This window comes from Uloborus diversus, chromosome 2 (assembly GCF_026930045.1).
Source record: "Uloborus diversus isolate 005 chromosome 2, Udiv.v.3.1, whole genome shotgun sequence".
NCBI classification, from domain to species: Eukaryota; Metazoa; Arthropoda; class Arachnida; order Araneae; family Uloboridae; genus Uloborus; species Uloborus diversus.
The window spans coordinates 147,423,790-147,442,154 of record NC_072732.1 but is presented as its reverse complement, the minus strand read 5'-3'; the positions used below and the strand labels follow the sequence as shown (position 1 = coordinate 147,442,154).

The 18,365-nt window shown below is 31.9% G+C and overlaps 1 protein-coding gene across 1 annotated transcript in view; it reads left to right on the top strand.

The window, feature by feature from the left end:
• Positions 1–18,365, top strand: part of LOC129216592 (teneurin-m-like) — a 254,259-nt gene that overhangs the window by 167,946 nt on the left and 67,948 nt on the right. The window contains exons 14-15 of the mRNA XM_054850806.1: positions 9,381–9,666; positions 16,534–16,801. Coding sequence (XP_054706781.1) covers positions 9,381–9,666; positions 16,534–16,801 — 554 coding nt within the window. The remainder of the gene's footprint in view (positions 1–9,380; positions 9,667–16,533; positions 16,802–18,365) is intronic.

Genomic DNA, 18,365 nt, shown 5'->3' with positions numbered 1-18,365 from the left:
AAGCACCGATCCGGTCACGTGGTTCAACTACGGCGACAGAACACACGTTTTGCGTGAACCTTCCAGTACTTTACTTTATAATATATCACGGGACCTAAACTCGTTGCTTTCAAAAGAGAGAGAGAAAGAGAAATGAAAGAAGGCCTCACTCTCTGTGTCTCTACGTTTCATCTGTTCTCAATTGACATATCACAGTAGGAAATTTCATTGCAAAAAGCAGAGCTGGCTTTCTTATTGTCCTTTGGCAACGGGTTAAATATTTATTTCAGTTCTCGCTCAACAAAGGGTTAACATAAATATAAATCATTTGGGAGGTATAACCATCCAATGTTTAAATTAATTAATTAACAAAAACGTTTCCGATTCGATCCATCGCGCTTCAAAACCATGCTTGCCACAACTTAATTACACACAAAAAAATTGATCAAAATCGGTCCAGCCGTTTAAAAGCCTGATGGTGACAAACGTCCGCACAGAAGATTTTTATATATTAAGATAGTAAAAATTCCCATAGTGCAGTCTAAAATACTACTATAGTCTTTTTGTTTCTCTAATCGTTCTTCGGTTATGGTCGAAACAAGGAAAATGATTCATGTCTGAAGCAAATCGATATCCAAACGATGACTGAAAAAACGTATGCAAAACAAGCAAAAGCCTCTGGAAAAAGGAAAAGGTCCTAGTAAGTTAGGCATCTTATATCGGGTTTTTCATATTTATTGATGCAACTGAAACATTGAAAAATATTTTTTTTAAAATAAAGTTTTGAAAAGTCTTTATACGACCAATATTTAAAACATTCTTAAGCTACTATCCCATTCCCTACTACACCCTTAAGCTAGAACGAATATACTAAAAACTTATTGATTCTTTCAGAATTCTGTCTACATAACTCAAATCGGTGTTGCAACTCATATCAATATTACATTGGTATCTGCTTTTCTTGGAAAAGTTGGCGACCCGAACTTGGCAAATTCAATGCGAAAAATCACTTCCTTAAGAATTCCAAAACAGAATGTGCACTTATTCCATACATATGGAATATATTTCTACAACAAACCATGTAAGAATGATATCTGTAATCATGCGGGTGTTCCAGGACCCATTCTTTAACTTGATCCTGGTACACATACACCCATCAAGAAAGCTGCAGTTAGTTATGCAAATACCTTTGTCAGTTTAATTAAGTTCTACTCGCCAGTCCACAGTTTTTTTTTTTTTTTTCCGTTGGAAGTGGTTCTTTTCACTGTCCTGCTCGAAAGTATACCAAATTATCACTCTACATTATAACATATAGAGATTAGTTGAAATATGTTTATTTATACTAATATCACTGGTGTTCAATGTTTGAGAAATTGCTGAAGTATATCTTCCTATCCATTGTTTCAATTCATTTGGAAAGAGTTCTTTTTTAAAGTCATTCAACCAATACATTTTGCTAAATTTTAACCAAAAATAAAGGTTTTTATACTTAAAATTGCATTTGGATTAAAATTAAAATGTTCATTATAAATGGGAGGGGGGGGGGGTGTTTCGTTCCAAAAGTAGAGAATTTCTGTCAAAATGTTGCTTAAAAATTAAATAGGAGAGGAAGGAAATCCAATGAAAAAAAAGATTACTTTGAAGCAGAGCGGAATGCACGTAATGAATATCGTGCAAAAATTCATGACCTTATTAATGGAAAAAGAAATGTGAGTAGAAGTGATTGAAAATGCAAATCATTAAACAAATCAAGATAAGAAAAAAAAAAACAATTAAACATCATAAATTAAAAGCGTTCAAGGAACGTTTTTCCCTTTAGTAGAAACTTACAGAAGAAACTTACTTATCTCTAGTAGAAACTTACCCTACCCAAGTGTGAATCACCGATTTAAATGAAACTTTGCAGATCTACAGAACACTTTAAAATATCTTTATATTATCGGCAATAACCACTTTTAACGGGTGAAATTTACCCCAAAATAATTGATAATTTGGATTTAGAGGGTATAATATATTATCTTATTTTTAACTATAAAAAATCAACTAATGATAGAAAATTGGAAAACAAAACAAAAACTGAGGTTGATGTGTTTCGGGATTTTTCTGAAAATACTATTCATAGGGGTAAAAGACCCCTTGTAATCTTATCCCATCGCGAGGCTAACTCCTGCGTCCTGGCCTTGCCAAGGCCTCCATGGAATGGTCTATGAGTCATTCCATGAAATATCAATCACCTTCTCGACCTCACAACTTGCGATTTTTACAAAATTTAATGACGAAAGTTGTAAAAGGCAGCTTTTAATATGGTCATATTAATATAACGAACATCAAGTCGTATCGTGGAACCCTATATTTCATTGTTCAGATATTTCATTATGCGTTTCATAAATACATTCATGTATCAAAATTAAAATTGGTCTGCTGCCGCCAAAACATTTTTTATTGTGTCACTACAGCAAATAAAGCTTTAAAATAATTGTAAAAAATTACACCGAGTCTTAATTTGAAACAGTTATAACTCATTTCTTCAGTCGTATCAAAACTAACATTAATCCCAAGGAAACACTAAGCCAAACAATGTTTCACAAGACATTTTTCATCCGAAATAATTGCTCTTTTCATTAACTGTGATGTTGAAATCTGATAAAATACAATGCTACTCGCCGTAAATTAACTGCAGGATCTAAGGAAAAGGGGAAAAGGCGATAAATTAAAGCAAACAAAAAAAAATATTCATCGGTACTGCTTTCTGTTTCTCAGGGAAAAATCTACCAATTTTCTCTCTCGGCTCTGATATTAAACAGAGCCAGCACTTTCGATTCTACATACATCATATCCTTCCAATAATGAGAAATATGTTTAGTAAAGCTGTACGTTTTACTATTCCCAGACACAAAACGTCTAGAATGATTTATGACTAGTATTTTATCACAGAACCCTAACTGGAAAACCGATATTTTAAGTAGAGAGCAAAGAGGAGAATTTTTTAACTCAACCTTCTCTGATTGATGAGCTTTTAACCTACCAGCTGAAGCTTGCGTTTGTTTCCAACTTTTCGAGCTTTGGGAGTTCTTTAGCTGAAGCACTGACTTGCGAAGGGGGCCCGAAGCGATGGTCTTCTGCTTTTTGTTACGTTTTGCTCGGAGCGTAAGATTTTTTTGTGAAGTCTTGGGTGCGTGAATTACATTAGAGTAAAAAAAAATACCATGTTTAAGACTGTTGGCTTAAATTATGTAAAAGAGATATCTTCAGAACTTTGATTGATCGAGCTAATAGATTCTTGAAAGTGACACTTTTTTCTGTATTTCAACTGACAAAAAACGATTCCCCAACTTTATTTTTAAGCATTGTATACTTCATGAACAAGGGAAAAGGATTTTTTGTTTCAATTCCTTCTTGTTTTACTGATAACAAAAATGAGTCTAATTTTTGATAATGTTTTGCACTTAAAATTTCTGGGGGCCGGGGAGGGTATCCTTTCTCTTGTATGTATAATTCTCCCTCTTGGTTGCATGAGTTACGTTAGAGTCAAAAAACCATTTTTAAGGTTATTGGACAAAAATATGTAAAAGGAATACGTTCAAAATTTTCATTGAACAATCTCATAGCAAGATTTGCGGAAGTGACTCTATTCTGTGTTTGAACAAAGATAAAATAAATACCTCAACGATATCTTAAGCATTTTACAATTTTGGAATGAAAATAATATTTTACTTTTAAATTTCTTATTGTTTCGGAATAGAAACGTATAGGGTAATGGTACCAATAACAGACATGCTTTAGACATCGCTCTCAGATTAACTCAATTTTCGGAGCATTTTAATGTATTTAGAATTTTTTTAACTATTTTTATCTCGTGTAACAACGTCTCATCTAACGTTTGGCTGATTCTGGGTCTTCTGAATTGGCTTATTCTCTTTTTCTTTGCTCATTTTCAAAAAAAGCTCCAACCCCTCAGTAACAGACACTGAGAATTCTGATAAGACCCTCTAACATATAGGATGATGAAGGGATGAAAAATGGATAGAATTCCCAATTTCTCTTCCAAATGTGCAAAAGTTCTTAATTTTTAGGTCTAAACCCTTCAAAAACCCTATTCAAAAACCATTCTTCTATTAAATTCAAATGAACATGAAACACTGGCAGACCTCGTGGTGATGGTTATAACCTTCCACCACTGCCTCGTAAATACCAATTGACTCATAAAGTTATATTTTTATATATATTTTTTGATCGAACTAAAATTTAGGTTCCTATAAGCAAACCTAAATATTAATTCTAAGATGTGAACCTAAAATATTAGATTCATCTTATTTCTGTATTTCAACTACGAGAAAGAGATTTATAATTGACATTTTAAGCATCGTACATTTTTGTAATGAAAATAAAAGTTTACTTTTATATTTCGCTCAAACGTTACGGGAATAAAAAAAAAGCATAATTTTTGATAACTCTTAGGGTTTCTGAATAAAAAATCCGCCCTGCTTTTGAGTTATTTGTGTTCTGTGCATAAATTACAATGGATTTAAAAAAAAATTATTGTAACTGTTGGCTATTAATATGCACAAGATATATTTTTACTTATCGAGTTAATATATTCCTGGAAATTACTTTTTTTGTATTTGAATGATTAAAAATAATTTTCTCTGCATATTAAACATAGCCTATTGTTGAACTGAAAATAGAATGATACCGTCTAATTTTCTTCTAACATTTTGAGTACAAAAAGTTTTATTTTTTTTTATTTTCTTTGAATTTCTGTAAAAAAAAAAAAATCCCGATTTGCTTTGGATTTCACTAGATTTTAATCATTTCAAAGCAAACGCTAAGATTTTTTTCGGAAATGTAATATTTTCGTTTAAAAACACATTGATATTTTTACTGCTATGTATGGACAGTATTCATTTTGAATTCCATTGATTTTTCTTTTAATTTTTTAAAATTTTTCTTGATTTAAAAAAAAACTATAAAAGTAGAAACGTTTCTCTTTTCTACGAGTTACTGCATAGAAAATGACGAACAAAGAGTAACAAATCGAAATTAGAGTATTTGTATTTAATAGATTTATACACAGGATTTCAAAATGATATGAGCACCAAGTTTTTCAAGCATTAAAAAAAAAATTTGTACAAAATAAATTTATCACTTAGCAATGTTAAAAATAGATGACATAGTTTTATTATATAGCAAAATGAATTTAAAATATCATTTTTATGTGAAGAAAACTAATTTTTCCTTTATAAATGTTACGTAATTTGTGAATGTGGACAAAAAAATGCGGATGTGTAGCAGGTGTACGCCCAGATTGGCTAATTAATGTAAAAATATTGTCAAACATTGGGGTGGACTTGACCGCAAAATGTGTTTTTGTTTTAAGTGTTTTGATACATTGCGTCTTTGCGTAAATTATTCTATCCAGTAAACCCCAAACGACTTCTTTCAAGTTTATATCGGAAGAAACAGCTAACCATGGAATTACATTGCACAATTTTTTAAAGTCCCTTTACTAACGCTATTTCTGTACCTCAGAGCTAGAGGAACGTAAGTCACATTATGAAATTTTACAGTAGAAGTGAAAAAATAATCTGTCATGCAGAGGATGGGACACCTGCTCTGTTGACCCTGCTAAAAAATTTAAAAAAAATGTTTTTTTTTTAAATAATTACGTTCACATTGCTCGATGTGGGACATGTTTCCACATACAATGCACTAATAAACAGAATATCGCAATTTTTGAACTTACGACCTTCTGGTACTGAGGTACAGATCTGTAGGATACTTTGTCCTGTTTTAACGTCCGGTAAGTCCCGCCTATTTACTTGGTAACGTGCAATAAATTTTCTTTCAAAAGATAAAGACAGGTTATTGAAACCATTATGACAGATAGACAGCCATTTAGGATTTGACTACAAAATCCATATGCATCCCAAACCAAAATATTCATCTTTTATATTCCAACTTCTTGGACACATGATGTTTCGCCAATTATAGGTGATTCGGCTGGTTTGTTTTAGCCATACGTGTTATGACTTCCTTTTATTTTTCTTAAACTAAATAATTTCAGCTCGTTATTTTCTCAGTGGGTCCCCTTAATATAAAGTATATCTGTAAATTACGACATTGAAATCAAGCGTACGTTATCATTTACTTGAAATTACTAAAAGTTTACTAAAAATATTGTTGCTAGGATTCGTTAAAAAAATGGCGACGGGCCCTTCGGGCCCTTTTTATTTGAATGCTGACAAGTTGCTTTCAAAAGATGTTTTCGCCATACGAGTTGCAATAGCATCTTAGCGCGTTAGTAGTGGGATGGCACGTGTTCATCGGTTAGTTTTCGTCAACGCATGACAAAACTATAAGGTATAAACCAACCTAAGGTAAGGAGGAAGTCGGGAAAGTATAAACCAACTCCCTAATTTTTGTACACAAATTTGACTCCATTATATTATAAAAATCAATCAAACTTGATTAACATTACACATAAAGTCGTTACACCTCAAGAAGTTACGTGGGAACAATGAAAAAGGAACCGGAACGTCAATAGCGGTCAAGTGAGGATAATAAGCAATTCAAATTGCTCAACGGTATTTTTTATAAAGTTAACTTAATTACTATTCTTTGCATGCATTGAAAAATGATTTTGTCAAACTTAGATGAAATAACTCCCATGTTATTATGTGGAACATACTTGTATCAACATATACAGTGACTCCCAAAAGTGTTCGTACACCTACGACTTTCAATGAAATAGGCCTCATGCATTGGTTAGAAATAATATTTAGGAATAGGTATTTAATTACAAAATCTATGATCTATTTTTAACAAAACTACACGAAAATTTTTAATAAAACATTAAAACTAATTTTTTTAAAAATCAAAAACCAAAATGTGCCGGAAATTTTATCTCACAAAAATCTTCGTACACTTTGAAAAAATGTCACAAAATTAGTAAATAATCTATTTTTTACAAAATTATTATTTAGTAGACTATCATACAGTATCAACAACAGCTTTTAAACGTCTGGGAATAGATTTCATTGTTTTTTCTTTCTTTTTTATGCGATTTCTGAGTAAGTGTTCAGCCGCTCTTCGAGTCTTACTGTTTCTAGTTCGTTTTTCGTTTCAATGGTTATTTTCATAATCTAGCCGCCAGATATCTCCAAATATGTTCCATTAAGTTAAAATCTGGCGATTGAGGAGATATTTCTAAGTTAAAGGACAATTTTTGAGGCACCAAACGCAAACGTGTACTTCTTATCGTTATATTGATAAAAAACAAAGTTGTTTCCAATTACCAAATTTTGTTCTAATAGTTTAAAATTGTTTTTAAAATATTTAAGTGAACAGCATGATTTATTATTTTTTCTAAAAGTACTAAATTTCCAAGTCCTGATGCAGTTATGCACCCTCACACAAGAACACCTTCACCGTCCTGATTAACTGATCCAACTAAGTTCTTAAGATTAAATTAATCATTTTTCCTTCTATTGACTAATAATCAATAATTTAACCCAAAATTTTAAGACGTTTTTCCAAAACGTTTTGAGCTTATTTATCATTGATTTTACGACGGAAAGCGTCAGTTTACTGTTTTTCGCACGAACAAGAACATTTCTGCGTGAAGAGGTCCCCTTTAATCCAGCTAATCAGAGAACTTGGCGAACAGTTTTCAGTGAAAATTAAACATAAAATGTTTCATTCAATTCTGCAGACACTTTTTCAGCACCCAAATGTGTAATGTTCATAATTTTTTTAAATGTAAACCTCCGATCACGCTTTGTTAACTTTGCCAGTTGACTTTTTCTTACTTTGTTTTCGATCCGATTCTTGTCTTTAAATCATTTTATCAAGCACTTCACTATAGAATGGTATAAATTAACTAATTTAGAGACATTTTAAACCAATTTATGTCTACTGTCAGGGAAAAAAAATCAAATTTTGAATCGTGTTTGTTGTTTTCAACGCATACCTGCCATTTAAAGTAATAAGCAGAATATTAGGGAATAAATAAACAAAAAAATTAAAGGCAAATGACTTTACAGTGTCATTCTAATGCAAAAATAATAAAAATACCACATATGATAATTTTAATCATGAATTTATTCGAAAATATTGCAGTGTACGATGACTTTTGCGGCGTATTTTTTCTCTGTCTCATCGTTTTTTGACAAATTTAAAAAACAAAATTTGGCAATATTTTGAAACAAACTACTGGGTTTTATTCAGAATGGCATAGGAATGGTGTGAAAAAAAAATTGAACTTTATATTCGAATTCAGTTTTGCGTTATTTTGGTTTTGCTAGAAAATTTCAAGGTGTGCGAACACTTTTGGGAGTCACTGTATATCTTTTATAGTTCTAATATTTACCGTATTTCATTCAAGTGGTGGTAAGTTGCAAAATGTTAAGAGAATATATAAAGCCTGGAAATAAGGGAAAGAAACAATAATTTTTTTAAAAAATGCCTGCCTTAACAGTAGGCATTTTATTTATTTTTTTAATTTTTTCTTTTTTTTTAGTTTAACACTTAATAATTTATTTGAAAAACGTAAATAAAATTTGGAACGAAAACATCATTCAAGGGAAAAAAAAAGCATTATTATAGCGTCATAAAATACAACGTAAAAGTATTAGTGCCCGGGACTGTATTAAATTGCAAAGTAGCATGCACTGCACGATCTACTTCAAATGATAAAAACATGGACACATAATTTTGCGGATATTAAAAACAAATGGGGCAGTTTCCGAAGTTTTAAAAGTATTTTTTTTTTTTTGAAAGATAACATAGGATCGGACCATTTTTAAAATAATTTGACTAAGTTTAATATTTGTAAAAAAAAAAAAACTTTAATCGGTGAGCTTTCATTGTTTATGCTTCTGTCGATGACATGATGAAATGCCATTTACTGATGCCATTCACAGAGCACAATATTTAATTCACTTGTTTACACTCACATGTACTGGCAACGATATGGTTGATAAAGCGTAGAACGCAATATTTAATTCGCTTCGTGATTATCATAACGTGGAAACGTGGTAGAGAAATGTGCCTAAGTACATCCTACCACCTTATTTTCAAAATCAGACATTTAAAAAAAATAATTAAAAACTAAGCGTTGAGAAAATGAAAGCTTTTTCTCGCTCTATGTTATTTATTTATTTATTTATTTTTTGCTTATTCTGTCAATTTCAGTGACTAAAAGTAGTAGGTTTGACTGAAAGAAACAACTGAATAAATAAATGTCATGTTTATTGTACTGATTTGCATCATTAAAAATTCAATCCCTCTAAATCGACAATTTAGAAAAAATTTACTTCTGAAGACGCGATCTTTTTTTTTCTGTTCTTTTTTTTTTATTTTTTTGCGAAACTGAACTTGTTCTTTTATCTCAAATTTTATAGGTTTGACATTTTGGTAAACGGCGGCAGTGCAATAACTCTCCAATTTCAAAGAAATCCCTTCCACCCCATAAAGAGAACAGTCCTCGTGCCTTGGAATGACATAGTCGTCATGGAACCTGTCGTAATGTCAGCTCTAACTGACACGGACTCTTCATCACTTTCACAGCAGCCGGAATCGTGCGATGACCACGATTATGACCACACCAAACCAATTGTTTATCAGACGTGGAGGCCCGTATCGGAAGGAGGATGCACACAAAGCAGCGCTATCATTGCAGAAACTCAGGTTCGTTTGTATCAGTTTTTAATAATTGAAGGGTTTGCAGCAACAAAGAGTTAACTCCATTTTTTGATTGTCGGGAAATCTCCTGGATTTAAGTTGTTGCCCATGGTTCCTCAAGCGAATGAAGCAGCTAACTCCTTCTAGCGAATAACTTGAGAACTATCAACCGGAGATAACTCCGTGTTGAACCAAACGACCAAAAAAATGGAGTTAACTCTTTGTTGCTGCAAATTCATCAATTTCTAAATTGTGTTTTAAACTCTATGGCGCCAGAGGAATGTTGAATTTTCAAAAACTAACGATTAAAATTCTTTTTAAAAATTTATTATAATTTTGCCATTTTAAAATGGAAAAGTTGCGAGTAAGTAAAGTACTCCTTACCTTGAAACCAGTTGCAGCTAAGTTCACACAAGATTGCTGTTGGTTTCAAAGCTATAACAAGGACAATGGCAATGCTCTTGCTTGGTTGACTTCTGACCGTGTTTCTATTATCAGCCATATTTTCATATTAAATTATCGATGTTCATACTAGTCAATTAACTGTATTGTTCAAAATATAATAATAATTTAATAATAACATCCAAAGTAAAATAGCTCTACTTTCTTTGCATTCCTTTATGCGGTAATTTTCTGTCCAAAGCAACCATCAGTAAATCTTTGAACCTAAAATAAATTTTCAAATGCTTCAAACAATTCAATGTCCAAGAATTAGTACCATACTTTTAAAATTGTTTCGAATTATGCAAGAAATTAATTTACGTTTCAGGGTTTTAAAATCACTATGGGATGTGTACGGAAATCATGTTTGATATTCCTAAGTTAAGGGAAGTTTTTTAATAAAATAAATTAGTTGTTTTCAAAATTGCCTAAAATTTGATTGATATAAACATTACTAAAACTAAAATACTCGCAGACCGCAAATGTTAGTGTTCTATATCCATTTACACGATTAAAGTGTAAATTAATGAACATGCGTTATTGCCTTAATTGCTTTATTTATGAGATGAAAATTTCTCTTTACGCAAATGGACTAAACGTTTTAATTAAGTAGTTTAGAATACACATTGTTATTCATACACCATGTGAGATGTTCTTAATGAATTTTGTCCTACTGGAATATACCATCATTTGTTTGGACAAAAATGGTCTTTTAAGTTAAGAAACATTTTAATTACATATTGCAAATTTAATTGAACGCTTTCAAAAGTCTATTACAGCAACGATGTTAATGTTAGAGTAATAACTGCTAGGTCTTTAAATATTTTAGATTCATTAAACTAACTTGTAATGAAGGCTTATAATGTTTAATTCACATCGTTGCCAAGTTACTTTTGGTGCGTTGGCTCCAATTAAGGGTTACGTTTACTATAATTTAATTATAAGAATGTTGCACCATTTTCAATATCCTTTGGTAAGCTTTTCATATAGTCGTTGATAATATTTTTTTTCTTCAAATTAACTGTACCAACTCATAACTAACTAAGTATTTTTTCAAGAGTGGAGTTTTTACTTCATTCCTATCTATAATTTTATACTACTAACAAAATAATTAAACAGATTAGAAAGTACAGAGCCATATAGCTGAAAATATTAATGTTGAAAGACATATTTCCATTCATTTAAAAAATAAAAGATTAGGGTGACAATTTGATTTGTTGTTTTTAACATGAGTTTCAATTTTAACTGTGAAACAAAGCATTTCACCAACTGCTACACTTCTGCATTGAACCCATCTTCTAGTAAAGGACAACTTTCAAAATATATAATACTTGTCTATCAAGTAATTGGCATATTTATAGTGTCTATTTTGGCAAGATATTTTAAAACAGTGAAAAAAAGAAAATGAAAACGAAATAATTTAAATGTGCTATGTATTTAATGTTGGATTACATTTTCGACACGAATTGCACCGATTACTACAGTAAAACTAGGATCAGTAATCTGAAAATATATTTTAAACTATGTAGAACGATATTACCTACGAAAATAGATAAATGCTTATGTACTACATATAGTAAATTTGACCATTTCAATAACAAAAAATTACAAAGATACAAGAGAATTAATTTATTTCTTCAGTGCAAGCACTAACCTATTTGTTTCTCTACGATTGTCTTTGCAATCAGCAGATATATTTTTTCAGCCACAAAAAAGAAAATCTAAGATAATTATTTATTTTAATTAATTTATATATTTATTTATTATTACATAAGTTATTTTCATCTGCGATTTTTTCTGAGAAGTACATAATCCCGTAAAATGAAGCAGTTAATTCCCATTAAATAAGACAGGAGACCCTGATTCATAATTTTGTAGTATATTTAAACGAGCTGATGTGTGCATGACATGACTTCCTTTTACTCCAATTTAATGTCATTTCCCCATTACTGGCGATTTTAATGTGATTCAATAGTTTACTCTCTAACTATCATCAACAATGGCCAAATTTAAACAAATTTTTTAAAAAATCGCCAAATTCGTCGCCATGTTGGCGACAAAACGTGGCGACCAAAAGATTGGCGATATATCGCCAAGTGTCCGCCAAATTATAACACCACTTGAGTTTACATCGAAATTAACAATGATTTCCACCCAAAAAGTGGCAAAAGAACCCTTTAGAGACACCCGAATGCAACCAAAAAGAGAAGTGCACAACTAGACCCCACCAGGAGTCGACGTACCAAATTTCAACTTTCTGGGACTTACCGTTCTTGAATTATGCGACATACATACGCGCATACATACATAGGGGAGACCGGGGCAAGATGACGAATGCCTTAATTTTTCCATTTTAAACCACGTAACTGCATCAACTGCATGCTACGGGCTCTCATATCCGCTGTTCGTTCAGCAATAGTATAGAGACGCTGAAATCGTTATATTTGTGTTAGTTTTGAATCTCTGATTGTTTACCGTTGCCACGATATAACTTTTATGCATGTGTAAGTAAGCTCTGCTGCATATACATATAGGATATATCGTGTCTCTTGGATATTTATGAGTAACTTAGTTTAAATACTACCTATTACCATGAATAAATGTCAATTAATCGCCTTTTGTTATGGCAATGGAGAAGAATCCGTTCAAACAGGCAGTCTGGGGCAAGATGACGGGTAGCAACGCGGGGCAAGATGACGAGCTTGCCTATTGCCCGTGTTTCGGAATTTATTAAACTATGTTGGCCACTTCATCAAATTCCTGTAAACGCTGTCTGTTTGTCCATGCGACCTTGCGCTTCTCCTCTGGGGCTAAAGGACGCATTGAATCAAGGTAGGTATCGTTCGAAAGCGGGTGACCAGGGGCTATTTATAAACTAGTTGGCCAAATGACTAGTTGAATGAATTAAATCAAGCAAATAATCTCCTGCTCTGCTGATTATTGACAATCATAAATCTCACATAGCTTTGCAGGCTATCTTACATTGCAGTGCAAAAACATTATCATGGTTGGGTTGCCATTTCACACATCGCATCGTCTCTAGCTCCTGATGAGACATTTTTTCTGCCCATTAAAAGCCTACTATAGCCAAGCATGTGACAACTTTATGGTCATTCATCAAGGACAAACTATCACAGAAAAACTAGTGGTGAGCTTTTGAGCACCGCTTACTTCAAAGCAGCTACAGTTGGAAATGCCGATAAAGTGTTTAAAGAATGAGGTATCGAGTCTCATAATTTTCTTGTTTTTTAGCGGACTACGACGTTGTTGGCTCTGAAACTGAGAATAATAATGCTAATCCTCAGACCTTGGGAGTAGAAAACCAACGTATAAACCCTCCAGACGAAGCAGAAGTTATGGCAAATGCTAATTCAGATACACCAAAGAAGCATGTTAGTGTTTTTGATTTCATTGCATTGCCTAAAGCAACACAATGCGAGAAGACAAAAACTGAAGCTCAAGCATTCTTACAAGCACACCCATCAAAAAATGTCAGAACAAGGAGCAAAGCGGAAGAAAAAAAAAGAATTATTAAAAAAACAGGGGAAAAAAGCTCGTGAAGCTAAAAAGGGAGTAAAAAAAAACTCAGACCAAGTTCCTGTAGGCCCAAGTCTATTACAGTGGGCCCGTATTCATACCAAACAATGCAGTTGCATCAAATTCAAAGAATAGTGTTCTAAGACTCCTTGTTTGGAAAATGGAATTTTGAGACCCTCCAACAGAAGAATGGATCCAGAGCTGTAAAAACCAAGAGTGGTGGCATGAGGAATGTTCCAATCATGAAAATGGTATTTTCATTTGTGTCTATTGTTAGCTGCACAGCTTAACACTTGAACATTACGCTACAACGCATTACGCTTAATTTGATACTTAGAATTGATATTAGATAGTAAGATGTAAAAACACAGTTATCATTTGTAAAACTAGGTAACACATTCAAAACATAAAATATGTTCAACTTTTTTCAACGTTGTCATCTTGCCCCTAGGTCAAAGTCATCTTGCTCCAGTACTGGGGCAAGTTGACGATTCGTTAAGGTTATGAAAAAATAAAAATATCCTTCTTATTTTTATTTGAAAAATTAAATGGCAACACATTTTATACTACAAAGGACTACTCTAACAGCTCATGTAAAATTAATTTTACTATCCTTAAAAATAAATTAATAAACCACGAACATTGTTAGCATAGTCATCTTGCCCCGGTCTCCCCTACGTACATACAGACGTCACGAGAAAATTCTTTATAATTTACTCTGGAATCATCATTATGTATATTTCGCGTGTCTATACGTTTATAAGTACTTATCCACGTGTGGTCCAGTCGAAAAAAAAACTCAATATTCATTCAGGGGTGAGTGAAATGGAAATTAAAAGTCGATTTTTGAGTGAAATTTTTTTTCGCGAATACAATACTTTCTTTTTTGTAAAAGGAAGTAAAAAGGAGAGCAATGTTTATATCATTAGTTATGCATTTTTTTCTGGTGCTCAAGGGTAAACTCAGTTATCACAGTTGCTAGTCTAAAGTAACTGATAACTCTAACATAATGCCAGTAACTTACAGTAAGAATGGATTTTAGTGTGAAAAGAGTGAACGCTTTATGACAGATCATATATCACTGCAATCCCAAAAGTACACTAAAATATTGGTTGAAACGTCTCTGTGGATTTTAGAAGCTTATGAAAAATAAGTGTCAAAATATCTTAAGCAACTGAATCATATTGGTTTGTCCAAATGATCGTCCTTAGTCAAGAAAACTGATAGCTTACTGTTGATACATTTCTATGAAAAATGAAATGTTGATAATGTAAAGGGGGGGGGGGGGGTCCTAAAACCACTTTTTTTATTGAAATTGTATTCATGATTAAATATTTTGTTATAGAATTGTTCTTCTATCTCAACTATTGTTATTAAAATTGTTGATATAACTCACAAAAGAACTTCTTGTGAAATAAATGAATTCCAAAATGTATTAAATCACAATTCAAGCAAACTGTTGAATCACAAAATACTGATGTTTTAAACGTTATAACAACTATGAAATTTTCAAAATGCATATTAAATCTACCATATTTGTTAATTTTTGCGTTTTTCTGTGCGTCAGTATTATTTTTAAATACATATAGCGCTATTTTGTGCATACAGTCTATTATTTTACCTATGCAATTAGCTTCCTACAAAATTACACTTGGAGAATCCAGAAACTAATACAAATTTTGAAATCAGCATGAATAAATAAATTAAAACCAGTAACAATAGTTAATATAGGTAGATGATTTTGTATTAATAAATTAAGTGAAGCATAAAAAATTCGCAAAAAAAATATCAATGTGTTCAAGATTTTTTTCCCTACACTGTATTTTTGTTTTATATTCAACCTGACCCTTTACTCATATTATTATTTTATATTATTATTTTTTTTTCTTTTTCTTGAATATCTTTTCTGAAACTGATGTGTCCTAACCAAGTTAAACCTAAACAAACTTAAAACGATAAACAGCTCCTTTAAATTATTGCTAAGTTTCCCTTCAAACTCATTAACAAAATATATATTCATGAAATCTCATACTTATTTTACTCAAGAACTTAACATTAGCATGGATGCATTAACCTAAATGCAGAACTGACATAACAGAAATTTATTAGTAAATCAATTACCATCTTCAGTATTGTCGTCTCAGAGCAACCGTAAGACATCTAGTTCCAGTAATAACAGTAAGATATCCTGCTGTTGCTCTTAAGCGACGATATATATTTTCCTCTATAATGGGGTTGTTTCCTTCAGTGCAAAGTACTACTTTTAGTCACTGAAATTGATAGAATAAGCAAAAAAATAACATGGAGCGAGGAAAAAAAACCAACGCTTAATTTTTCATTAATTTTTTAAAAAGTCCGATTTTGCGTGGTCTTTATGACGTCACAAATGATGTACTTTGCCGCCTCTGCTTGTAGACGTCCCACGTTATAATAATCAAGAAGCGAATGAAATATTGCGATCTATACACTTGCTTCAATCATATCGTTGCCAGAACTCGTGAGAACTCGTGAATCTGTGAATGGCATTTTCTCATCTGTGCTGTTATCGGCAGAAACGTAAACAATGAAAGCGCACCGATTAAAATATTTTTTTAAATACGTATTAAACTTAATCGAATTATTTATGAAATGGTGAGATCCAATGTTTTTTAAGCATGCTCTTCCAGAAAAAATACTTTTAAAATTTTGGAAACGACCCCATTAGCATTGCTAATAAATACTCATAGAACTAATTTAAAGAATGTTAATTATCTTATTTTTAAAATAATTCAAAATTTTTAAAATATTTCAAGAAAATAAATTTTCGATCATAATCATTGCAATATTGGATACCACATCATTATAAACACAATGTCGCAAAATAAAAATGCATGATCGTTTGCTACTTTATTTCAGGTTCTTCAGGAAAGTCTTTCAATCCCCGGATCGGATCTCCATCTCGTCTACCACAGCAGTCACGCCCACGGCTATCTCTCGACTATCCATTTGCAACTCACTCCAAGCAACATTACTTCCACGCTTCGCTTGGTACATTTGCGTATCATCATCGAGGGGATATTTTTTGAAAAGTTTTTTGAAGCAGATCCAGAAATAAAATTCACCTATGCCTGGAATAAGAGGAATGTTTATAAACAGAAAGTGTATGGTTTGACAACAGCCAGAGGTAAGCTATGCATACGATTTCCAAGTTTATGGAATTGTTATTGCTTAAATCATCTTAAATTGCTGTCAAAAAGAGCTCAGACTTTAAAAAGTAACTCATATGTTCTATGTTTAAGGCAAGGGTTATTGTTTACCCTATTTTTTAATGTTTTTGTTTACTTATTTATGTATTAATTTACTTATTAAGTAGCATAAATTCGAGGATTAAGTACGACTCATTATGTCTACTTGAAATTTGAGCTAATAACCAAGTGGATAAAAAAAAAATTTCGAAATATAAAGTTAATTTAGCATTCCCTAAAACACAAAGCGATTATCTTGTGCATAATTGACTCAATACGAATGCTGTAGCAGGTGTTCTTCAGTTTGTTATATAGTGCTGTGTACATTATAGATTTACTTAGCATTTTAAGGCTTTGTCCTAAACGTGATTTCGAAGTTCCTTTGAAGTTTGTAGTAAAGCGTAAAATATTTAATGATTCCAAAGGAGTGCTGTTTTGTTAATATTAATAGAAAGATTATTAGGTTTTAACCAGTACCTTAGTTAAAGTACATTTGTTTCATTATTTATGCTTATAAAACTGCGATAAGGAACTACTAAGCTATTGTACGTAAGGAATTAAAAGGATAATAATAATAATAATGTAAAACAAAAAATACAAATACAGTGAAATCCCGTTACAGCGAATACCAAGGCTACGAAATTTTTGTTTCAACGTATTTAATTTTCAGTATCAATGTAATTGCTGTTACATTGTTTGAATTCCGTTACAACAAAATTCCTGTTGCAACGAACAAAATTTGTTGTCTTTTGAAGTTCATTGTAAAGAAATTTCACTGTAATAGTAAAAGTTTCATTGAAAATAATAATAACAATAACTAGTTTTAAGAAAATGGAATACATTTTTAATGTTAGGAATAATAAAAGAAAACTTTTCAACAGTATGAATATCAAAACAAAATTTTAATTTATTTAATGAGCAACCTTGATTTTTGATTTCCTTTCCTGGTTCCCCAAAAGCAAACCTTTGCGATGATCATCACCACTGAACTACATTTACAACAAAATAGTTTCGAACAGCTCTCACTCCCTTCATTAGTGTCTGATAATTTTAAAAGTTTTCATGCCAAGAAAACCTCGAAAAGCCACCCTCAGACTAAACATTAACAACCGACATAGTATCCGGAATTTTCCATTGCCACGCAAACCTTTTAATGAAGAGGTTCGCACGAAGAGAAAATTATCATACGGGAAATGAAACACTTTAAACGTTCGCGCGGAACGGGATGTCATTTGTGGTAGTAATTAGAGCCGACGTCAGCACTGAGGGCTCTGGAATATTATGTGTGTACAAGATACTGCTTCGGAAGCTAAGTAGATGTAACACTTTGTGCATCTCTTGGTGCAGACTATGTGCTTTTGTGAAACTAGATTAACCGAAGTAAGAAAGTGCCATTAAAGCGGCCGCTTGCTTTATGAAAGTTAATTTAAAATTTACATCGGAACTAATTTGGAGGTAGTTTTCTTGATAGTAAATACTTTTTAGATTAAAATGGATATTAGC